This window comes from Enoplosus armatus, chromosome 11, assembly GCF_043641665.1.
Source record: "Enoplosus armatus isolate fEnoArm2 chromosome 11, fEnoArm2.hap1, whole genome shotgun sequence".
Taxonomy (NCBI): domain Eukaryota; kingdom Metazoa; phylum Chordata; class Actinopteri; order Centrarchiformes; family Enoplosidae; genus Enoplosus; species Enoplosus armatus.
Window position 1 is genome coordinate 19449560 of NC_092190.1, and position 25770 is coordinate 19475329.

General features: G+C 42.2%; 1 protein-coding gene across 1 annotated transcript in view; it reads right to left on the reverse strand.

The window, feature by feature from the left end:
* ptpn4a (protein tyrosine phosphatase non-receptor type 4a) overlaps positions 1-21224 on the reverse strand; it is a 34963-nt gene extending 13739 nt beyond the window's left edge. Inside the window, exons 1-11 of the mRNA XM_070914198.1 lie at positions 21087-21224; positions 12155-12262; positions 11648-11690; positions 10699-10777; positions 9337-9381; positions 8978-9030; positions 5980-6100; positions 5429-5516; positions 3987-4075; positions 1104-1167; positions 233-405 (exon numbers count right to left, since the gene is read on the reverse strand). Coding sequence (XP_070770299.1) covers positions 233-405; positions 1104-1167; positions 3987-4075; positions 5429-5516; positions 5980-6100; positions 8978-9030; positions 9337-9381; positions 10699-10777; positions 11648-11690; positions 12155-12262; positions 21087-21224 — 1001 coding nt within the window. The remainder of the gene's footprint in view (positions 1-232; positions 406-1103; positions 1168-3986; positions 4076-5428; positions 5517-5979; positions 6101-8977; positions 9031-9336; positions 9382-10698; positions 10778-11647; positions 11691-12154; positions 12263-21086) is intronic.
* Positions 21225-25770: the final 4546 nt, after the last annotated feature.

A 25770-nucleotide genomic window follows, 5' to 3' on the forward strand; every position in this document is an offset into this window, starting at 1 on the left:
AAACAAGTTACTTTTCCCTCTTTTGAGGTAAACCCTGAATAATTAAGTTGCGGTTTTCTGGGGGAAGGTAGCATGGCAGGCACCCACTAGCCTCTCACGTAAAGTGAAACAACTGCATCAACTTCCAAACAAACATGTACGAGAGTCAAACAGAAGGAAATACAGACAAAGCATCCACGAGTCCAGTCTATGTGTGTGTGTGTGTGTGTGTGTGTGTGCCTCTTGTTCTCACCAGTATCTGAACTTTGAGCCCAGGGTGAAGTAGTGAGCGAAGAAGTTCTTCTGTGGCGGGATCGGCCGCTCCAGCCTGAAGAAGGTGTGGTGCTCCACACAGGCCTTCCAAAGGTTTTTACAGGCCCGATAGTTCACCATGTTGAAACCCAGCAGCGTCTCCCGGGTCTCGGTCTGTGTGTGGGGAGGAGAAGACAATAGTTAGTGGGCCATTGAATAACACGTTGGCATTCAGGTGTGAGTTTATCTAAATTCAACAGTAATGCAAGTAAAGATAGGCAGTGTGTAGATTTGTTAAAATCAAACTAAGATATACCAAACCTTTTTTGTCAGACTTTTAGCTAACTGTTTCTACTGTTCATTCATTACTTTTAGCTAACTATTTTATCCATTACTTTTAGACAAGTATGGAGAAATAGAGGGAGAGAATAAAAATGCTAATAAATAACGCTATATAAAATATTTGCCATGTTCAAGGCCAGTGCAGCTCTTTAGATGCATTCAGGGAGGATGCTGACAGAAGAAATGTGAGAGTAAGAATGAAAATAAAAGAAGGCTTCAAATTAAGTGATGACGATACAAATATCTGTGGTGGAAATAAACATCAAATTGAGTGTGACAGTGACAGATCAGCAGTCTGTAAAATTGTTTGTTGTGTTGAGAATAGAAAGAGATCCACATGTCAAACAAGGGATGCAGAACACAGTAGGGGATTAAAGCAGAGTCAGCCAGGACACAACCAGCAGGGGGTTAATCTGACACTGATTACACACATATATGCAGACACAGCTCAGCTAACATCTACAGTACATCTACAGTATACACACACACACACACACACACACACACACACACGTTGTGTGTACACCTACCGCCTCTCTTCTTAGCTGGACAAAGAACTGTTTGCACTTGAAGGAGATTTTCACAATTTTCAACCTGGAAGCAGGAAAAGAAAAAAACCTTTACACTTTTGTTAGTTAAAGGTCAGTCATTGTACTTTAGAAAATATCAGTGATAGTAGGTTGCTATGTTTCATGGATGTAACTAGGTATCTAGCAGGCTATGCAGGAGGATGATGCTGGTTGACTGTTTCTCCAACATGCAGAAACAGCCGTCAAAGAGCAGCACCAGACCTATTTAAATCTCTGTCTGAAACCAGGCTATGCATATTTGGTATCTTTGAAAACTTTGGGATAAAAACTGGTATTTAAAGTTTGAATGAGCAGCATAACTTTGTAATAACTGACCCTGACAGATTAAATATGAAATAGAAGAAAAATATCATGCACAGGTCGAGGCAAGTTGAGTCCACCATATTCTAAGCATTCATAACTGACAATGCGGATAGAAGCACGACAGATCCATTCTTCTCTTTCAGGAATCAATAAATAGAACTGAAAAGCACACTTCTCAAAGAACCGTCTGTTCTTCAAGTAAGCTGACCCACGAGTCGCATCCCAACTATTCATTTAACCTCCGACCCGTTCCTCCTTCCATAGCTGGAGGGTGTGGGTCATAAGAGTAAGAACACACTGGAGTCTCCCAGTGGTTCAACGATGCCCATCTTCTCTCATCAATCTGTGTATTATCTAGCGATGCGTCTAAAGAGGCAGAAACGGTATGAAATAATGCTCCAATCTGGAGACCACACACGCGCGGCCACAGTAAGAGGTCTGCTGATGAGCAGCAGAATAACATAATCCCTTCCTAGAGCTCTGTTACTGCTGTGACTCATCGCTCCCTGCTAAATATATTTTACATACTTACTCACACACACACACACACACACACACACACACACACACACACACACATGCGTGTGAGTCATGCCCCATCTAAGTGTGTCTCATTTGTAAGGCTGCTGTGAACACAAATAGGAAAGAGGCAAAAGTCTAAATGTTTCTTGACCCTTCCTTACTGTATCTCACAGTTCAATTCAAAACAAGGACGAGGAATAATGACGAGGAGAGACACCGTGAGATGTGACAGAAGGGACTAAAGCAGATGTAGAAACAGTGAGCCTTTGTTAAAGCAAAAAAGTGAAAAAGAGAGAGAAGAAAATCAGTGAGCATAGGGCTGAGAGACACTATTGTGTGTGTGTGTGTGTGTCTCTCTCTCTCACACACATGGTAGTGGACAGCTGTTGGGGACACCACTGTTGGTCTCTAAATTTAGCTCAACCGACTGGATATGCACACACACTGGCTTCAGCTATTTTCTTCTCCACTTAGGAGGACTTTGCATTGATTTATGTTCAATTCTTTATTATATTTATTTAGCTCCATTCCACGGAGACTTATCCTAACACTAACCAAAAACCCTAAAGATTTCATGCTTTGGCTTTTTGTCCCCAAATGGGAGGTGAGTCCCCTGATTCATGAATTTGATCTCCACAATGTCAGTGACATAAAATCCTTCATTCTACAAACCCTACATCAGCACACACTTAAACTCATCTTACCACAAACGTTTTACTGTTGTCAGACATTCACGTTCATGTTCACACACACACACACGCGCGCTCATACACACCAGCTGCTATGTGCATTTGGTCAGGGGGTGTGTGTGTGTGTGTCAAGCCTACACACGAGTGAATTATCTTCCGGAGTTACAGGGATTTGAGTAGTTACTATCCCACCCCCGGCAGCCATTAACATTTAGCCTCCCACAGTGCTGCAGCAGAGTATGGGAGATTTCCAAGGATCGATGCTTCAGAGAGAGAACGAGAGCAAGGGATATAAAGATTGATGGGAGAAAGTGAATTAAACCGAGAAAGGGGTGAATAAAGGACAAAAAGAGAAGGAGATTTGATGGCTATAATATTTCCAGGAAACCTAGTTTAACACGAGGCCCCCTCTGTAGAAAAATCTGGTGGAATCATCTGCATAATTCTGGAAAAGATCAACTGAGGCTTAAACATTAATACACCATGTCAATAATCACTATGTGAGAGGTTATTATGCAACGCATTTCTCAGCAAAATTGGTCCCTGGAGGCGGTTCACGTGGAGCTGGCAACTGACTGATGGACAGAGAGGTGGGTTTGTGACAAGAACATCCACAGTTTGATTCCCCAGATCAGGGAAACATCTGGCTGTGGGAAATGACAGAGAAGCGCTCTGTAGTCTTGGCAACAATTAAAGAACCGCAGAAAGCAAGGCAGCAAAGCACAATTCAACTGTTCCAGTGGGTCTGCTGATTGTGACAAACTACTTTTATGTCTCGCACTGAGTTTCTGAAAGACTTACTTTGTTTGCAGGTTCACATGCTTGTTCAAAAAGCGTGTGTTTTTTCTCTTTCTGACTATATTTAGCCCTCCAACCAACCCACAGAAGAATGCACCCACTTGTTACCAAACTGAAACTACGGATGGAGGGTTTGTGTTAAAAATTAACAACAACACCCCTCCCACTGCTCCTCACTTCCAAGGTGTCCCACAGGGTTTGGTACTTGGTCTTCTATTGTTCATCCTCTACCTGCTCCCCCTCTGTGATTTTATCTGTTTTCATTGGTCTGCTGCCCCGATGACTGCATATCCACTAAATCCATCACCGCTGCAACTCACTCGACCCTGACCAACTGCCTCACTGAAATTAAATCATGGATGCAACTTTTTGGTTCCTACTTTATCATGGTTACTTGCTAAATTAAAAATGGCAGCAAAATCTCACAGAAACACTCAGGTAGAGGACCTGCACACTTAATGAAACATGTCATTTTATGTTTATGTTTTGTGTGTGTGTGTGTGTCACTCACCATGGGAAATAGTTGATCCGTACCCTGTTCTTGTAAACCACGATGCCGGCGGACATCACTCCAATAAGAATCTCTGTGTTGCTCTGGTCCTGAAGACAGGGGAAGTGAGTGTGTGAAGGAGTGTGTGTATGTGTGTGTGTGTGTGTGTGTGTGTGTGTGTGTGTGTGTGTGTGTGTGTGTGTGTGTGTGGTGAAGGTGGAGCAGAGCCGAACAGAGAATACAACAGGGGGAAAAAAAAGAGAGCAAGATGTTTTTCTGTTTGGCTTCCTCACTGCTACAAAACAAGTCGAGTCGAGGTTAATGAGACACTGAACTCACACAGAGTATGTGAGGACGGACGAGTTCAGGCCAGGATCCAATAAACGTCTACAGTAAATTAGAGAAGACCTTCCAACATGTTTAGATGTTTGTCCTAAGTGATGATCTAATTTAGAATTGTAACTTTATACAGTATGCACTGGACATCCTGCATGTTTGTCTTCCGCTGACAAACATATTTGATTTTCTTTCAGTTTTGATAATCATGAATACCCTACATTGGAAAACCAGCCCAGAGACTGGAGGTTCAGGATGATGGTTTCTAGCTGGTGACCCATTTAAGAAATGGAAGGAATGATTATTTCACAGCTTCATACCTTTTCTGAATATTAAGGTTCATAAATATATTGCATATAAATCTTTTACTCCTATAGAAAAGATTATTAGTAAGGCTAGTCCCCACCCAAATGATGCAAGCAATGCTTATTTAATTGCCTTCGCAAAATAATCTGCATTAAATCACTTTTCTTTGATCACTTTCTGACCAAAAAAAAAACAATCACCTCATAACATGTGACAGGTTTACTGTCCAAATCCATAAAAGGGTTTAAACATGATTTCCACTACCCCATGACATCATAGACATAGTTCTTATCCCTTCAGCAGCTGAGATGAGCGTTTACTGTAGCACAGTAGCCAGCGTAGATTAGACAGGTCATATCTACCCAATAGAAATATATGAAACAAATCAATCTAAATGAAGATTTGCTGTTTGTTCTGCTATCTGTTGCTGTTTCAATGAGAGCTGTTCTCCTCAGCTGCTGAGGGAATGAAAACGGCGTCGACTCAACCATGTTGTGACAGTGGGGTGCAGAGTGACTCTTTATTATATCAATTCTGAAGTCATTGTTTGAAGACAGTACAACTGAAGGGAGAGGGAGGGGAGAGGGGGCTAGAGTGAGATCACAGATACACTGACATGTCTATGGCAAAAAAACTGAGGCACTAGACAAACAGCAACACACACACTAATATAAACTTCATATATAGCAGTCTTTAACACACACACACACACACACACACACACACACACACACACACACACACACACACACACACACACACACACACATACACACCACAACAGACAAGTGTCAACAGTCACAGAATAAAACCTTACTTACCCTTGCATAGTGCAGCTCTACCCCGTAGAGCTCCAGCGTGCGTGCTGTGTTCAGATAATTAAACTCTGACTGGGCAGGAGATAGACCACTGAGAGGGAGGTTGTGTGTGTGTGAGCAAAGGGAGTGATGATGACAGGGGGGGTGGAGAAGGAGAGAGAAAGGGAGGGGCACAAAAAGAAACAAAAGACATGGGCAATCAGAAACATGAATGAACTAACAGCAGGGGAAATAAGCACAGTTTTTTCTCATATTTCTCAATCTCTAATACGACAGTGATCCAACATGATATACATTGATGGCAGAATTAATTACTTTTACTGCAACAAATTGTGTCATTAGGAGAATAGTTGACATGACAGTGGCTCTGCAGTGACCGATAGATGAACAGCCTCTTTATCTGGACATGCAGTAATCTTCAAGGCCTGGAATCCCATTCATTTTTCAATGATTTTTCTGCCACACGGACGGTTGTACAGCACGTGTGAGTCCCTTTGTGTTTGTACATGCAAGTGAAGGTGTGTGGGATCACAGCTGTGTGTGTCCCCGTGTACCTGTGCTGCTGGTGATGTTTGGAGACCTCTTTGTGGAAGTCTTGCGGAGGGTTGGAGACGAAGCAGTATTCCGACAGATAGCCTGGTGTATGCTCCGTTTCACTGTAGTCCCCCAACTCAGCTACACAGAGACACAAAGAGAAAACCATTTATCCAATGCTGTCCGTAACCACCTGCATTGACAAACATCTTCAAGGTATGAACGTTTGTATGCTTTGACTCATTATTAACCGAAATAACTCTTTTCTTGTCATCATCTTTAGTTAAATTTGCATTTGTCAATTGATCCTTCTTTCTGCCATCTCATTTATTTTGTGGTGTGTATTTTGTTTACACAGGAAGGCATTGGAGCGATCACAATGGGGAAAAAACACGAATGAATCTTGGCTGCAAAATTTCTCACAGCCTCTGACAATCCTTTTCCAGTAACAAAGTATGTGTGTGTTATCAGTACAAGCACATAAGGATAGACACTGACAGCACCAGGAGATTTAAATCATTCCATTCAATAACCCAGTGTTATATTTGAGTGTGCTGGTGTATACAGGTCTGCATGTATTTGTGTTACTATGTCCTTGTAGATTTTCAACAGAGCTAAAAGGCGACGCAGCCTTGTTATAATAATGATATCATTAGACCAGCTAAGATCACTCATTGTGTGAACATATACACAGTACCAAGCTGGTCTAATACATGTGAAAGTGATGGCAAGACTGTGTGTGAATACAATAAATATCTTAAAGAACATGTCAAAAACTAAACGGCAAGTATAGATCAATTAGGAATTAGCCCTTTTCCAGAGAATGTGTTTCGTATGGCAGATGGCATTTAAATGTGGCTCAAAATTACAAAAGACAGTAGGATGAAAAATACAGCTGTTTTTACTCAAAGATGAAGGAAGGAGTGATGGCAGATAACAGGCAGGAAGACAGAGCGTGGAATGACTCCCAGATCTCTGGTAGCTTTCAGAAGCATCACAGAGAAGGAGCTCAAAGTGGATCCCCAAAGTCATTAGCTCACCAGCGAGCTCAAAAGCATTAATTCACTCAAGTAGTCCCTGGACTAACCTACTAGCCGGTAGCCTAAGCATATTGACCAACGAATCAATTCCACCTCACCCGCGTATTGATGTGTGCACACAGCTCCAGGGAGAAATATATGTGCAGTTAATAGCTTACAATCTTACAACAGTAGGCTTTTATGCTGCATTTTAACAAGGCCAATGAAGCTTAAAGACTCGTTTTAACTCGGAACTCGTTTTATGTTCACCTTTTGACTTTGAGCCAATCTACAGGTGAGTTCAGAGCTTGAGCTCAGGCTCCATATAATGACGCAACTGACCAACAAAGCACAAACGATACATTCAATTCTCCATTTGTGATGATAGATTTACGATGGACACGCATTGTGGGTAATTTAGAGTGTGTATGCATGCATATGTGTGTGTGTAAGCATTCCCTTTATGAACATTTGACAGAAAACCTCATTGTATTGTTTACTCCCCCAACATCCAGCACCCAGCACTGTCAATATGAATGAATTAACAAAAGCAACACTATGAATTAAAAGATGTAAAAGAGTTTGGTGACGCAACATGAAAAGCTGCATTACACAAGCCCACACCTACTGCTTTGAAATGTGTCATTTTTACCAAAATGGCTCATTTCTGAGGAAGGGGTTGCTGTGGTTTTCAGACAAATTGGTCAATTTTTAACAAGAATTTAGGTCTACTGGGTGGGATTTGAGGTGTTTTGAGAATGCAAGCTTTAGTGCAGGATTTAGGGTGATCAGTGCTGGCACTTAGGTCAAGCTAACTGAATTAGCAACATAGCAGCTGCTTCAGTTCGTTTTTCCCCAAAGCAAACATTTATCTTCATAATCTGGGCTGGCACTGAGAGAAGTGACAACATGGACCTAGCTAAAGAGTGTGTGTGTGTGTGTGTGTGTGTGTGTGTGTGTGTGTGTGTGTGTGTGTGTGTGGTAAAAGCAGTAGTGTCATGATGTCTGTAGTCTAGGCCAAATCTCTTCTCTGACCTATATACTGTAGCAGTGCAAATTCCCCACAAAATATGCCAGAGAAGTGGAGGACAGAAAGAGAAAGAGAGCAGAGGGGAGGGGGATAAGAGAGGGGGGTTTATGAGTGCAGGGGGGAAAAGGGGGGATAAGCAGAAAGGGATGAGAAAGACTGAACAGAGATAAAAAAAAAGAAACAGACAGAGGGCAAAACAGGCGGCATAAAAACAAAGAGCAGCAGTGAAAGGGAAAGAGCGAGTGAGACAGACAGACAGAGCAGTGTGTCAGGAGTCATTATTCTGATGACAGAGGGGCCCAGTCAGCATTTAACCCAAACACTAAATCACAACAGTAGATGAGATTAGCGCTGGGGCTGAACGTCCACTGGCATACACTGGTCTGTAGGTCTGAAGAGATGGGGTTTTTTTTTAATGGTGTTGGAAAAATGTAGGCCATGAGGTGTTGGAACAGATTTGTAAGCTAGGAACAACAAACAGCTATATCATTTATTGGGGTTGCCAACTGCATGCCTGTAGCAAAATGTGGGATTCTGTAGTGAAAGCGGTGATACTGTTGGCAACAATATCATCTTGCTCTAAATTCAATAGGACATTACATCCAAAACATTTATTAATTTGTTCTTTCAGCATTCAGTTTTGATTACTCAATAAATAGGGAAGGAATAATGCTCTAGCACATTTCCATTTGCCACTGTGCCATATTGGGAAAAATAAAGAGGATCTGTTTCTAGTCCCAACAGTAAAAACCAAACCACAATCACATTGAATATTTATATCACTGCAAATAATATCAAATAACACCATGCGGCTTAATTGAATCATAATGGCTTCAGAGCAGCAGCTACAAATGCACCGGAGCCACCGAAGTCATTACATTTAACAGTGTGCGCAGCTAAAGAGAGAGTCCTAATGAATTGCCTTTCCATTGTTACGTAGAGTGGATGTATCCAGGGAGCACTACTTACATTGAACAGCATAGGACGCCAGCAGCGCGGCTGTGTTGTGTGGACACGGCAATCTGGAAGCCACAGGAACACACACACACACACACACACAGACACACACAAACAGACAGATATAGTCAAAAACACTGACACTTATTTTCAATGACAAAAACAATACTGAGCGTGTTGGGTGTGTTTCTATATAAACTCATATTTCCTCCAGTCATACACCTCTTGGCAGAATTTAGACCACTAACGCTCTCCACTACAACCAATACTAATGCCATGATAATAGTTCTATTACAGCAGCTCTTAATGAGGCAGAACTGTCCACTCTGTCTATACAGCAACATCTAAAACACAAAGGACGACACACTCACCTTCCAGTAAATATATCCTGCTTGATCTGAAGAAAATATTGGTACCTGAGGGGGGGGGGGGGGGGGGGGGGGGGGGACAATGCACTGCATTAGGATAAGAGACCAGTGAACCATTCCCTCTGTTTAAATTGGATATTATATGATGTAAAGACAAGCAGCCAACAGATGCCTGCCGGTCAGATTATAATGGTGACAGTTCTGATTGAAGTGTCTGTTATGTAAAATGAATGGACACCCTTTAGCAGAGGCCTTTGTTTAATGAGTACTACAACAAAGCTCATTTGACGTAAGAGAAATAAGGCTAATTTCAGAAAAAGCTATTCTTGTCATGTACTGGAAAACGCTATAAAATTGAAATATATTATACAATATACACTGTATATATAAACTGATATGATAAGTGAGAATCCTACTCAAGCTCTTGTTATCAGTACTGTTTAACCCAGTGTCGCTGTGTACTACACCACCGATGTCATAAACATAGTCCGACAAAGCTATCAGGAGTGCGTTTCGGTCGTGACTTGAATGCACAATACATCAGATCAGCATGTCAGATCCAAGGCTCACTATTCACTGCTAGCTACGAGCTATATACAAAGTGTTGACGAGGCTCAGGGAGCGAGGCCATGGCTGAGAGGGCTGAAATAAACACCAGGCAGAAAAGGCGTCATGGCACTCTGATGCTTCCTCTGCATGTTGTTTATGCAGAACGCAGTGTTGCAGACCTTATGTTTGATGAGTCCACATTATGGCCTTGATACAAAACACTGTTTTCAAACGGTTTCTTATTTTCTTTAATGAGCCCGCATCAACGAGAGAATCTCTGGTCCCGGGAATCCATTTGTAATGACTAGATCCAAAAAGCTCTTTTCATAAAACCCTTTCTTTACTTAAGATCTACAGAAAGGAAATGCATTTACTTTACATGTCCCATCTTGCATGATGGGACATTATTTACAGCATTTGCAGCTGTGCGTGGCACTTACACACTAAATTAATATCCAGAAGATCTGTGTCTGGACGGCTTGTGTTTCTGTTGCCGGTTGATAGTATTGAGAGTGAATACAACAAGAAATAAATTGGGAAAACACCGAATAGTTCTCTTTTTTAGTAACACACAAAGCAAAGCCATTTCCACTGCAAACCTGAAACTACATAAACACACCAGTCTCATATTCGGTAGTGAAACAAGTCGGACCATCCCATCATCGCTCGTATCACAAACTGAAACAATTACTGTGAGTACTGTGGGTATGAATCCTGCTGAACACCTTTCCAAAATGAACCCCCTTCCATCAGATAATATTGAGCATTTACGTGCGTGACAATCAGTCTCTTTCTCTGTATTATTAAAACTCTTACCGCGTGTATTCTTCCTGAAGTTTATTGGGGTCTGTCACAAAGAATTTGACTCTGAAGCTCAAGTTATGGGGAGAGCCTCCTGGGAAAAAAATGATGATGATCAGTAAGCGGGGAAAACACAACATGGCAGATCAGTGAGTGGATACAAACTGTGAGAGCAATGTCAGCTTTTATACTGTAAGACTGGATGTCTTCTAACAGTCAAATGACCGATTGAGACAACAATTTCAGCTGTGCTAAATGTATTTATCTAAGAACTGGAACGTTTATCTGAGAATGTGTGACATATTCATTTCTATTATGATAATGAGATACTGTGTATATGGAAGGCTATGAGAGTGTCTTAAAAAAAAATAACTAAAAGGTTTTAATCAGGTAATGAAAAGCCAAAGCCAATACCTATTTCTTTTTTCCAACTGTTACAGGATACAAACTAGGATACAAAGAGTAAAATAAGCAAGCCTAGCTTCATATAAACACATCAGTCTAACTCCATGTACTGTGTAAAGTACAAAACCCTGTGGTTATTCCTCAATGAATCAGTCACTCAGCATAAAAACAGGGTTGAAACACAGTTCAATCATTGCTCTAGGAGGACTGCATTTCTCACTGGGGCTACTTCTTAATTGTTCTACACGTTACACATTCTATAACGCATCATTAAGAAAAGACAAAAGACGAAAAAAAAAAGAGTTGAAATGAAGTTTAATCATTGCTGAAGGCAGAATGAGAATCTTAAATCACACTCAGGGTGGACTGGAGACTTTAGCTTGAGGTGGTGTGTGGATTTTAACCCTCACTGAGGCTGGACTGCAGACTGCTGCTTCAAACAGACGGTAAATCTTGAAATTCAAGCAATTAACTGTCTTGGCTATACAACTTTCTGTTGAATCTTGAAAATGACCTGGACGGGTTAGGTAAGGTGGTATGTGGTGGATTTTTCACCTACTTCTTAACTGTTTCCTGATGGGCTTGTTGGGATCGAGCCAGCGCTGTAAAATATTGATTGAGAGACACTTAGAGACACCATAACGCTTCCACAGCATGAATACACAGCCTAAATTATTCACCAGTGGCCAGACACACACACACACCTGGAAGAAACACTCAAACAACGTGCATCAGTATACTATACACGCTGACATACAGTAAATGCACATACTAGATAGTTATTTACACACAGTCGTGATGCATCTGATTTTATGTGACTGATCAAGAGCATCTCTAGAGTCCTTTTGTCAGACAACACACGTATCCTCATGCACACACAGGTTTGAAGATGGCCTTTTGTTAATGTAATGTCAATCAATACACCCACACAACACAATGGATTAAGACAACTACATGTTTTATGGCTGGAGCATCCTACAACTTGTCACGTTCCTTCTCACACACACACACACACACACACACACACACACACACACACACACACACTCCTGTAGATCATACTGACCGGTGTATCTAAGGAGTCATCAGCCAAATGCAGGCCGAAGTAGTCTCTCTCAGTCAGCTCCAGGTGCTTAAAGACAGCATCCAGCAACACCTGGCCATGATCCGACTTCTACAGAGAGGGACAGAAAACACACAATGAGTCAGGATTTGTTTGCTCATTGTTTCCACAGTGAAAAAAAAAGGAGGAAGAAGGAGGAAGGAAGGGACGACTGGGGACGCATCTCTGAATCACGTCCTCGCCTCTTTGCTGGACTCCTTGGTGAAAGGTCACAGGAGAAACAGCGATGGCACATGAATGAGAGGGGAACCGATTAAACCATATCCTGTGCCATACTGTAGAGAAGACTGGTGCTCCTCACACAAAGAAACCCCCTTTTCCCTTCACAGACATCTAAATTATTTAACACTGCTACAGAAACATTTCACCAAGTCAAGATTCATGTGTGATTCATCCATGTTTAAGCCTTATTTAATAGCTTTCCAACCACATGGGTAAGAACATGTATAAGGGATTAAGTTGATGTGTGCCTGTGGGCTATTGTCGTATATTTACCTTGCTACATGGTTTGCTCAACGACCGTGTAAGCAAGCATTGGAGCAACGTTATAAAGTCCTAAATATAACACAAATAAAACATATAAAAACACCGTTAAATGTATCACTCCTTCAAAAAAGTTTCGGCTACTTAAACCTGTGAATTATCTTTTCTTTTTCCTCATTAATTCATTTTAAATGCAGCTTGTCTAAATGTGATCTCAGTTCCCTACGTTCACCAGCTGTCTTCAAGAAAACAACATTTGGGGACCTGGGTTATTGGGTAAGCATCTGATCAAACCATTCACCATATGATTACCATTCATGAAGAAAATCACTGATTAAACAATATAAATATGTCATTCACTTATAGGAAAGAGACGTGTGAAAAGCCGCAGCCAAGAAGTGAAGACTCATTGTTACATTTTCACAGCAATTCAACTTTCTGCTCCCTTTAACTAATGGAGATAAATAAGTCTATGAAAACAAACACAATGTGCGGGCAGTTATTTGATGAAGACTGTCAGAAGTTTACTACTGAGGAACACTTGGCACTGGAAAAAAACAAACAAACCTAAAGCACCGTGATAAAAGAAAAAAGAAAGAAAGAACTGACAAACTTCAACACTGAAACCACTGTCTGTCTGTGGTCGAGCTTGCATCAGGGAGAGGCGTGGAAAGAGGAACGTTTCGAGAAAGAGGCCGAGAGTTCAGGGTGGCAATTTCTTTCGAGTAAATCAATGACCATACTTTTTCACATAGTTAAGTAACTTCAAGTCTTCTGTGAGTTCTGCTTTCAGAAGCCTACTGCGAAGGTTTTGGACAGGAAGTGCTCAGTGCTGCTTCTTGAATTCAGCTAAAGCGCCGAGAGGGAGGGTGAGAGGGATGAAAGGCTGGGGGGGGGGAAGGGGGTGAGGAATCATTTATTAAACAGATCATTAATATCGCATTGTTTCATGAGAGAGTAGGAAGGGCGAGAGGATAAACTGTGGGACCACAAGTGGAGCAGAAACTCACACCTGATCCTGCCGCCACTTTGAGAGAAGGAGGGAGAGAAGGGAGGGTGTGAGTGTGTAACTCCATCAGAGCTCCCACACACAGTTACTGCTCGTCCACCTCTCCCCTTTATCCTGGTGACACACTTTTACTGTCCAGCATGTGTGAGTAAAGAGTGTGTGAGTGTGTGTGTGGGGGGGGGGGGTTGTTCAGGGGTTGATAGTTGACATGTTGACATGGCAGCCCTCTAGGATCACCGGCAGTCTTTTAACACTCCGTTTGTGTGAATGTGAATGTGTGTGTGTGCGTCTGCTGGCGAGCCTCGTTAAGTGTGAGTCAACTCTGATACCCTCTGAGATGCTTTCCTTCCTTCTTGCTCACTTCCCTACAGCTTTAGTGTCACGTTTGAATGATAAGGAAATGAATAAATCTGTTAAAAACACGTACATCTCAGTACAACAAATCTCAAACTGCTGTCTGTTGAAATGGACAGTCTCTCAGGACGTGTCCACACCAAGTCGGCTGAATTTGAAAATGTACATCTTTTTCACATCCACACTATGCTGACTACAAAAAAAAAAGTTGACTACATCTGAAACGTTGCGTTGTGCTGTGGTCAAGAAAAGCAGACCCAAAAAAGCTCACACTTGACTGTCATGAGGTCTCTTGTCGTCTGATTGTCAGGTGATTCATTTCTTAAGATTCTTAACTTGGTGCCGCCGCTTGAAAAAACAGTGTCAAACCAACCAACCACGCTTTTTAATAGGGAATCAGCTTTTAAAAAAATAACAGCTGTTTGAAAGCGATCAGAAATGATCCGACTAGCTGTTTACAGACACTCGGGGCTGTCTAGTTGACAATATACGTGACAAAATGTCACACACACTGACTCAGAGACAAACTGGCGACATCATTAACAGGCTGTTGGATTAACAAAGTAACCGAAAAGTGGAATGATTTAACAAAGTGGCCGATTTGCAAACTGGGGTCAAACAGAGAAGGAGGAAGTGAAAAAACATGCAAGCCTCCATTATGATGTTTCTCCATGTAAGGCTATTCAGAGACTGTGCCTGTGTGTGTGCGTGTACCGCTTCTCCTTTGTATGAAGCAGCTTTTCAAGCTGGATGTGGGATCCCTCTGTGCACTTTTTATACTGTGCTCCCAGGAAACCCATTGCCACTGTGTGTGTGTGTGTGTGTGTGTGTGTGTGTGTGTGTGTGTGTGTGTGTGTGTGTGTGTGTGTGCGTGCCTCTTCTGGTATTCTACAAGCATGCGAGCCAAATGTACGATTGCACAGCCACTGCAGGAGTAAAACAGCCATACATTGTTAAAACTGAGTCGGGAACATGTCCACACTCACTTTCACACATTCTTTCTTCTACACCACAAACTACAGCAGTGAAGACCATACTGAGGATAGCTCATGGGCTAGATACTCAGCGAGAGAAGAAAGAGTCACACAACACATACTAAAGGAGAGACCAACAAAGATGAAGAGAGAGATGGTAGAACAACAGACGACTGAGAGAAAGTGAGAGGAAGACAGAGAGTCATAGAGGCACAGAGAGAAAAAGAGAGAGCGAGCAGGGAGACAGAGAAAAAGAGTGATTGACGATGCGATTGTGAGAGACAAACACTCTTTGTGTTGATCTTCATCAGTGCAGCAGCACCACTGACTGAAATAGTGTCTGTGTGCGTGAGAGCAAGGAGAGAAGAGGGCGACGAGCGGTGATAGAGCACAATCAGAGCACAAGAGACCAGCTGAGAGAGAGAGAGAGAGTGTGATGCTCTGATAAGTTTTTCACCCCGAGGGTTTATCTCAAGTGTTAGAAGGGAAAAGACCGCAAACATCAATCACACTGGATAGGCTGAGGGAAAATCCCAATGTTTTTTATGGCAGGTTAACAAAAAAAAAAAAAAACACAAAATGTGACACATTTATTTCCCTCCTTATTTCTTTCCTTCCACAGGAAACAGCTGAATGTGCTGCGTGTACGTGTTTGTGTTGGAGAACAGTGGAAATTCAGGAATGCGTGAGGAAGCGTGTTCAGACAGGAAGAGAACTACATGAAGGAGGAGTCATTCACATCTACCTCTGTCTTACTCTCTCTGTGTTCAAAACACACACACCCCTACAAAAAAACTCCTATAAAACAATATCAACCCACATACTCTCAACACACGCACATTTACATGCAAAAAACAGCACCTGTGTCACACAGCCAGGCTACATGAATGTTGTTTTTTAAGGTAGGCCTGACAATCACAGCCCGCTAACAGCTAGTGAACATTTTCAAGGCTGCAAAATATCAGTATCACTTAACTACACTCACATCTTAGCTAGCTCACTGATATTTGTAACCAGGGACTTTTACTTGATCAGTTTATCAGAAAACGGTTCATGGAAACGGCAGTTGAGAGAAAAAAAATCTCACTACAAGATCTGTTTAGTGATTAAATGATTGATCTTGATTAAATTGTAGTGATCACATCGACAATTCCAACTGGGCAAGAAAGACCCCCGAACAGCTGCTAAATGCACCTTGTGATGAGGTTCTCAAAAGCTCGTCTCTTTAGACTTCATCTATGAAAACAACTTAATGTTACATATATTCATGGATACAGACAAAAATATATGGAAGCAATAACTTAAGAGGCACACACACAGTATATTCCACCCGCACATACCTCCCCATTTCTGGATAGAGAGGGAGCTAAGCTAACAGAAAGCTCCCACAGCCACACCCGTCCCACAGCACAAAACACAAATATGCTGAGCCATTCTCCACAGTTTTCACACAAATTCTAAATCGAAACACATAATTAAAATAATTTTACAAAAACAGAGCAGCTGCAGTCTATATTTTGGCTCACCCAGTCGCAGAGACGGCACGCTAACTGACGGAGCATTTGTTATTAGGACTGTTCTAAAAGAACAAGTGTCTGGGATGATGGGTCGCTGGTCAACTAATGGGAAAGAGATATATGGAGTGGAAAAAATGTCAAGCTAACGTCTGTAGTGCTGTGCTGGAGAGAGCCTGACTTCACTATATGGCTTTTACTTTACTATCTGTACTAAAACGCAGGTGTCAGGTGTCAGAGCTGTTTTCAGACAGCAACACATTGCCATGGTCTTTACATTGCTTAGGAGAACCACTGAGTTATTTCTTGTGTAACACTTTGGTTAAATGAAACCTTCCTCTCTAACATGCCGCTGCCACCGCTTGTGGCAATGTGTACTTTTTATGGTTAGATTAAGGCCATTCAAAGTACTCGGTTAAAGTTAGGGAAAGAGCATGTTCTCCACTAAACACTGATGCAATCCATGCCGACTTGAAGCGTGAGACAGGACGTAAACCCTGTCCTCAAAATTAAAAGCAAAATTAGAATCGTTTAGAAAAAAATCCCCCAGTCGTATCTCATTCAGCAATAAAGCTGTCCTGCAGGTTTTTTCATCCTTTGCCTCTTGCTGCTTTTACTTGCTCATTAATAAGAGCTACTTGATTATCAATAGCTCTTGCAGACAGCTGAATGTTTACGTGGTGTGTAGAGGTTACTATGGTTACTGCTGCATGTCTCTTTACTCTGAATAAATCCTGCTTCTGACCCTGCTTTTGTATTTGTAGAGAGGTTGGTCAGTAGTGGGCTGGGCTTTTTAATTTCTCATCATCTATCAAGCTTTCAAGCTACACCGGATTCTTCTTAACACTCGTATCGTTTCAGCCAAAGACTTCCCATCTATAAAAACAGCAGTATGAGCCCTCATGTACACCCCCCCCCCCACCCCCAGCACCACGAGCGCTTCGGTTCCCATGACAATAAGTGACTGCTTCTGGATTTTCACTCTCCGCTAGAATCAAGGCCAGTCGGCCAGGGAGAGGATCAATAGAAGTATTGTTGCTCCGAGGATGGCTCGTCTTTCCAGGAAGTCACTGCTGCTGCAGGGGTCTGATCAATGACACTGACAGAGAGACTGACAGAGACCGAGTCATTCATTCAGCAAGAGACAGGGAGGGGGGGGAATGGGGGGTAGTCTGGAGCAGGAAACAGAGAGAGAGAGAGAGAGAGAGAGAGAGAGAGAGAATGTGTGCAGGGAGAAATGTAAAGAAAGAACATGGAGAGGAGAGATTTTATGATATATTTTCATTATTATCATTTAATCAGATTAAGTCTTTTATTTACTTTGGAATTCATGAACACATTTCAGGACAGGTTGTTACACCATGAGGGGAAAGTGATGTATGGTGCAAATTGAAGTTCACTGGTCTTTTGGTTGAATCATTGTGGACTTCATAAAACTTCACAGGAATTCTTCCGAATGGTTCACACGCGAAATGTAAATCTCAAGTCCTTTTGGTGGTTACTGCAGAAAGAGCAGAACAGTGACGAGTGTCAGGAAGTTAGACCGACCAGCTACAAGTTTTTTCTTCTCTCTCATCAGCCGTTTCTCTCTCAGAACGAAAGAAAAACGAATTTTGCTGTTATGCAAGTACTCTGAATGGCACAGTCGTAATGTGCATATTTGTGTGTTTCGCTTGATAGATATACATATGCACATGCATGTACATGCATGTACATGTACTCACACGCATGCACCCCCTGAGCTCACAGACACACACACACTTAAAAACCAACAGGATGTGATCTGTCAGAGGGGATGTTATTAGAGTAATGGCATTTTCTGACTCACAAAGGGAATTTCCCTACTCGTACTGTCATAACTCTGATCAAACACATGGTGACAGAGAGACAGACAGAGAGACAGACAGAGAGACAGACAGAGAGAGACAGAGAGACAGAAAGAGAGAGACAGAGAGAGACAGAGAGAGAGAGAAGGAAAGGAAATGTGTGATCACAGAGTGACAGACGACAGTAACAGCCGTCACAAGCCAACTCGTCACCTGATCTTGGGCAAAACATACTCCACACACACACACACACACACACACACACACACACACACACACACAGTTAATTTGAGGTGGGCTGGAGGGGAACTTGACAGTAATGGGAGAAGTGGAGGGAGTTGTGAGAGGGGGGGGAGGAGGAGGAGGTGCAATATGGGTGCTCTCATTTCTTGCTTTTCCTTTTTGGGGGTTTGCTTGGGTTCATGTATGATTCTTTGAAGGCTCACTCATTTAATCCTCACTCCATGGCTTAATGAGCATTCATGTATAGTTTTGTTTGTATTTCAAATTAAATTGGATGGAGTTTTCATCAGCTGGGTTAAAGGTTTAAGGTAAACATCTTATTAAAGTAAAAGTACAGAATTATTATCAGCAACATGTACTGAAAGTATCTGAAGTAAACATACTTGTATGCAGGAAGCACCTTTCAGTGTTATTATACAACAATAAATAATGTTTTATAAACTGAACATTTGTTTTACATATAAAATCTGAAAAGTAACAAGCTTTAAAATAACTGTAGTGAAGTACAATATTTGCCACTGAAGAAAACATCATTGACTTTAATTTTAACATAGTTTTTGTGTTCTTTCACGTCAGTGTGTTAGAACTGTGGATCAGTGTGGGGTTGACAGCAGGTTTTAATTTGGTGGTGTTGAATGTTGATGACGGGACGGCCATTTTGTTCACATTTGGATCACAGACTGTGACTTTAATTAGTCTATTATAGTTTTTATAGTTATTAGCCATGTGGGAAAACACTGTACAAAAATAGGATGTAAATAGCATGTTGGCAAAAATAAAAGGAAAAAAAAAATTTGGAACTCACCAAAGCCGAATCTGTGCACAAGGCTGGTGAGTTAACAACAAGTACTGAAAACACTTCACAAACAAGAGACTGACTTCTATTAAGTCTTCATTAAACAGAAATGGAAGAACCATCACTTCCCGCAAACTTGACCCGAAATGAAAATCAAGGCTCTGCTAAAGAGGCAAGAGGAGATGATAGCCGAACTCAATAACAGCAGCAGCAATCGAAGTGAGAACAAGGAGCTCGCCACCAAGCGATGGAGGATGTCCACAAGGAGCTCCAGTCCCAGGCCTCAACTCATCCAGTGTGGGCAAGACGGCCACCACAATACCACTGGAATGAAGTGAGGAGTCAGAAAAGGCGCCTGCAGGAAACCCACTATTATCTAAAGCGGGAAAAAGAAATGAGGATGATGGCGGAGCACAACAGAGCCATCGCGTGGAGCAGGTTCTGGGCATCAGAGACGACACTGGCGAAGGAGTCCCGCTTGAGAGTCAAGCATGAGATGGAGGTACAGAGGCTCAAAGAATCCTCCAGATCGATACCAGCTGAGACTGTGGATGAGTCAACTACCACTGAGTAACTCAAAGAGGAGCTCATAGGGGATCATAAAGAGATGGAAAGTCTTGCTGCAGGTAGAAACTATCTGATTCAGTCTCATGTCCCCATGACAGGACCAGAGAGATTCAGGCTTCAGTTCAAGGATGGAGTCTCCAAGGACCTGAAACTGGTTGAGAGGCTGACAGCCGGAAAAGGAGACCTTGAGCAGGAGATGGAGGGGATGAAGCAGAAAGACGCCTGTAGAGAAGAGGTGACTTCTAAGCAGCTGGAGGACTTAAAGAGGCAGCTGCAGGAAATGACTCCGAATTGAAAGAGCAGGAAGAGGCCAATCAGGCGCTGGAGAAAAAGGAGGAGGTGCTCACGAATCAGATGAAGATCCAAATGTGCGAGCTGATCCACCTGAAGGAGTGCGCTGAGGTTATCAAAGAGGTCGGCGCTCCAGAGAAGGTCCAGGACACACAGAAGAAGCCTTCTTTGTGGAGGCGATTCAAGAAGTCTGTCACTCCAAAACACCGCCGCAAATACAAAGAGCAGGAGAAGGAGAAGCAGAAGGAGAAGCAGAAGGAGAAGCAGGACCAGGAGTGAGACAGAAACACACACACAGGCAGTAACAGGCCACAGGGCAGCACAGAGGTTCAGCATTTAGTTTTACTTTGCATGTCCTCTCTGTGTTTGTAAAAACTTCAATAAAAAAAACACATTCCATGAATATACATACTTCCTGTATAGTTCTATTTCTGTAGAGCAATGTTAAGTATTCTTCATACTGTTGTCCAAAATGAGAGTATTATACTTTGATATAATCAAATACTGTTAGCTGAGCAGATATAAACTGATTTAACTGAGAGGGGAAACAGGTGCATGTTCCTTCACACATACAAATTAAAGGGTTTTATATAGAAATGTGGCTAAATGTTGCACTATTTGTTTATTCTATTGCGATAACTGTAAAAAAAAAAAAAAAAAATACATACAATTACATCAGAAATAAAACATTCTTGTATAAGTCAGACTGAATCTAAAAATGTGTATCATGTATCATGTATCAGGCATTTAAAGGCCATTGATTTGATTCATTAAAATATAAAGTCAGATATATATATAGACCAGGACCAGGTACTTACGCTGACTTTGAACGCCTGGACAGTGTTGTCCAGCAGCAGTACGTTGCACACAACCTGTGTGTGCTGCCTGTCTCGCTCCAGCTCCGTCGCCCGGACATTGTAGGATCTGCCAGCAGGCAAGCGGAAGCGCGCGCTCATCACGCTCCTACCAGGATCTGCAACAACCAAACACACAGCACAGAGGAGACAACGATGAGTGGGAGAAAGAAGAGGTGAAAACGCAAAAGAGTAGGATGGAAAAAGAAATGGACAACCATTGATGTACACGTACTATACTTATTTAGGTGTGCTGAGGTAAGAAAACGCCCTTTGGGAAAGGCTCAGTCCTTCTGCAAAGAACACAATAAGCCAATGTACAGTACGACATGCTTTACTTTTTACCCCGCTGTCTTAGAGAAGGCAGCCACACAGTAAGGCAAGCCTGTGCAAGCACAGCAAAGCAGCAAAGACTGACTGCTTCATGTGAAAAGAATGTCAATGAGTAGGCAAGCAGCAGATTCCCTAGCAGGGGATGTGGAAACTATATAGTAGCCTCGCACTAAAACACTCACACGCCTCTATATAATGAAATAAAACGAGAAAAAAAGAACTCAGTGTTGTTTGCAACCATCCATGCTTCATTGTTTCAAAATGTGGCTGTATGTGATCTTCGACAGCAGAAATAATGCTAAAAAGTTAGTAAAAACCAACAATCAGGATATCTAGTCCTTTCAGCTGCCTGGTTTGACATGTGGACGCACTTATGAAATTTCCACTATTTTAATCTTCACTACAATTTTCACTTTCTTGCCATTTTGCTGAAGTCTTCACTGGTTGCCTGGTAGCCTTACAAACGGACACAAACTCCAGGAAGTTACTGCGTCTGGCCAAAAAATAGTCTCATAACCGGCTCATAACCCACCATAACACAGCATTGTATTTTATTTTATACTTTGTTTTTTGTATGGGTTCGTTAGTGAGCTTAGAGGTGCTTCATGTAAAATAATTGTATATCAAAAGATGGACTTTCCATTTGTTCTCAATACCAGAAGGTGAGAGACAAAATGCTCCATCTGAGCGACCAAGTATACGCACATACCAGCTCTTTTTGTTTTTGCGTAGTTACAGCAGTGTTTTTAATTATTTTAAATATTTTGTTGGGTAACATATGCCATTGCAGTGGGAGTTGCGCCCTTTCTGTCCACCCCCTGCTTTTTCTTATTCTTTGGTGATCCATCTTGACAGGAGACATAATAACCTCACAAGGGTCATGGCCCCGTCATCAAGAGCTGCTGTATTTATAACGATGGCTCTGTGTGAGCGTATTTGTGTGTGTATATAGTATATATTGAGGGCTCTCTGTGTGTCTGAGCTGCTTGTCACTACACATCAGCACAAACCTCCATGACCACTGGCATATGCTGTGCACACTGTGTACATACTCACACATACACATGTATACTTCAGGCCACCGCTAACAGCAGCAACAGCCCGACTTCTAACCTTCAGACATTCAAGCTGCACACACAAAATATCATGTCTATCATGTGTATCATGTCTGTGTGTTCACATTTGACTGAGTTATAAGTCCAAGGAGTCTAGATTGTTACATCTTTAACAAGTGGTTTTAATATACACATAGTATATTAAATTAGAAGTAGTAGTTTATTATTTTAGGAGTATATAAAATATAAAATATATAAAGTAGAATATAAAATATGTTGTATGATAGCATCTTAAACACGTTATTCTCACTAAACTGAATATGAAGCACAGAAAGTACAGAAACAGTCCTAATTGAGGAAGAGAAACATTTCTGAAGCAGGGTCATATGATGTGAGGGAAACATGGGACATCCATGATGGATATATGTGTATCTTCTATCTATCTCTATCTAAGATTAATATTAATCATTCTTAAATATCAGGGTGCATGATGACACATTTTTGCTAATCTCTGATAACCTATAATTTCTAAAGATTTCACTTGTTTCATTGTAATACCACCATGTGTCTACACTTCACATTACTGCACCAAGCAGGAAATTAAATGTTTTATCACATGCAACTGCGCTTGTGGTGGTCACATAACACGAGTCCAAGTGCTTGACAGAGACATGTGCTTCAACCACAAGTCAATGGGCACACGTCCATTTTTTGACATGACACCTTAGAAGGTCTGGCTGATGACTTCAGGAGCATCGAAGACGTATGTTAAAATATTAATGAAGAGAAGCTTAAGTACAGAAATATTCCAGCTGCACACAACCTCGCCTGAAATTAAGACAGCCTCCACTAATGTCAGAAGAAATGACACTATTGTGAAATAAAGCAGCATTAGCCTACATATGAAAAGGGCAGAGGCGTTAGCAGCATACATAATGAGTGTGGCAATTGTTTATGTCGTCATTTAGTAACTAAACTCATCACAATAAGAGATGCATCAGCATCTGCCTGAGTCAGTGCAGCAGGTGACGGTGCTCACCACCTCCACTCACAATTTCCTGGGGGAAACCCTGGCCTCTGTCACAAACGTGGAGTTTGAAAAATGTGGGCATTTCAGGCAGGCAGGACCTATCAAAGGGATGCTGCTGAGCTGCATTACAGGAAATGTAGAATCCAGTGGCTGACAGCTAGCAGGTAATATCCAACATGGTGTGGCGCTGGTTATACTGTAGGTCGTTCTGGTGCGATCAATATACATTCTGACTGGCAACAGAACAACCACATACACACATTATCAGGCACAGATGCACAAGTACGGGCACACACACAGCCACAAATGCATGCATGAGCACAGGCAAGCATGCATACTGACGCATGCACACTGATGCCAGCTGCGGCACTGTCAGCTGGGGAAACAGAGCGAATGGACCAGCGAGAGGAACGCAGAGATGAAGCCATGCAGAAGGAAGGAAGGAAGGGAGGGAGGACGCTCTCCTATCACTGGCTCACACTGTGAAAGAGCTACAGGACACACAGATGATGAGGTCTGACACATAGACTCTCTCCAAAGGCCTTCCCTGCTTTCTTCCTGTCCTAACATATTTCTGCCATCATGCTGAGGACAATTTAAAAACCACAGGCCACAGTACTGGATCGTCTCTGGAGTTCGCTACCACTTAATCGCTAATAATTTTTGTTTTTTCCTGCTCTACTGTTTTCTTCACTATCCTACTCTATTGTACCACTTTCTATTCTACTCAATCCTATTCTCAATGTTCTATAATTTTCTGCTCTGCTGTGTCCTTTTCAGTTTTGCTCTGCTGAGCTGGACAGGGCAGCCAGCCACGCTCCCCTGAGAGAAGCCTCCGGAACTCCGGAAGCACGCTACCATTATTGCTTCCTGCAGTCAGCAGAGCTTACAAACAGGCAGGAGTGAGTGTGTGTGTGTGTGTGTGTGTCTTGACCCTAAATCTGCCCTCAGTGGTGGGGCTCCTCTGTCTCTCTCTCAGCTTATTGCAAACACAGACGGCAGCGGAGCCTTCCTGTCTGTACACAGGAATACACGCCCCTCATATAAACACATATATGAACACACCCGCACATGCATACAAACAGGGACACGCACGTTATCTAACATCAGAATCAGGTTGTATATAGCTCCACTGAATCAGGATACACACACATAGTCGCGCTCACAAACACAGAAGTACAACAATAAAAGTTATCCGAGCATTACCTACTGAACTATGATTCTCCCCATATTTCTTATTTATACTAACAGAACTAAAGTCTTCAAAGGGAAAAGTAACACAACAAGCAGCGCCCTCTCCCAGTTCGAATAAGGGCCGACTACTGAACTTCATTTGCCCCATACAGTTCTATTTATACTCCCAATTTCTTCAAAAGAAACCCAAAAGACATGCTACGTATGTTTTTTTTCTGTCCCTTTGTGTTGTTTTGGAACAATTGAAATAAGAGTCTAGCAGTTAGGAATCCCAGAGGAACTGTACATCACCGCTCCACAGTGTTTCACAAAGCACAAACTAGGCCACAGACAAACAGGTGGTCAATTACAGATGTGTGCCAGTATCTCTGTGTGTGTGTGTGTGTGTGTGTGTGTGTAAGCCCTCATAGATCCTTATCTCTCTCTGCATATGACATTTAAATAAGAACGTAGAAATGAAACATGCACTGTACACTCAGTGGAGGTCTGCACTGGCGTGGCAGACTCAAAGCTGACCTGCCCTGACCCAATGTTATATTCTTCAAAAACAAAGACGTATGCTTGGTTAATACTAGCAAGGCCAAGATCTGCTCTTAGCCTGGAAGGGCTTTCTTTCCTCTGCACCCCCCACAGCACAATCACCCATCCTCTTTCTACCTGTCCCTCATTAACCTTCACCCAGTTTTTGCCACCCCTTCCCCCCCAATGTTTGGTGTCCTACCACCTACTATCCTCCTCCCCCTCCCGCACCCGACCACCCCCATGATCCCTTTAATTCTACTTATTTTATGTAGGGCAACAGCAGCAGCAGACAGAGTGCTGTTACATGTCTGTATGTGTGTGTGTGTAATTGACAGATTCAAACAAAGCATTTAAATTGCGTCTGTGTGGGGGAGGTGGGGTGCCAGCGAAGTTGCAGCTTAAGGAATGTGGGCAGAGAATGACCCTTGACCTCCTTTAGGGATAGCCATATGTGGCCCTGGCTGATGGTAAAGTCATACAGTGCAGCTTGTAATCTGACTGCTAAAGTCTCTTT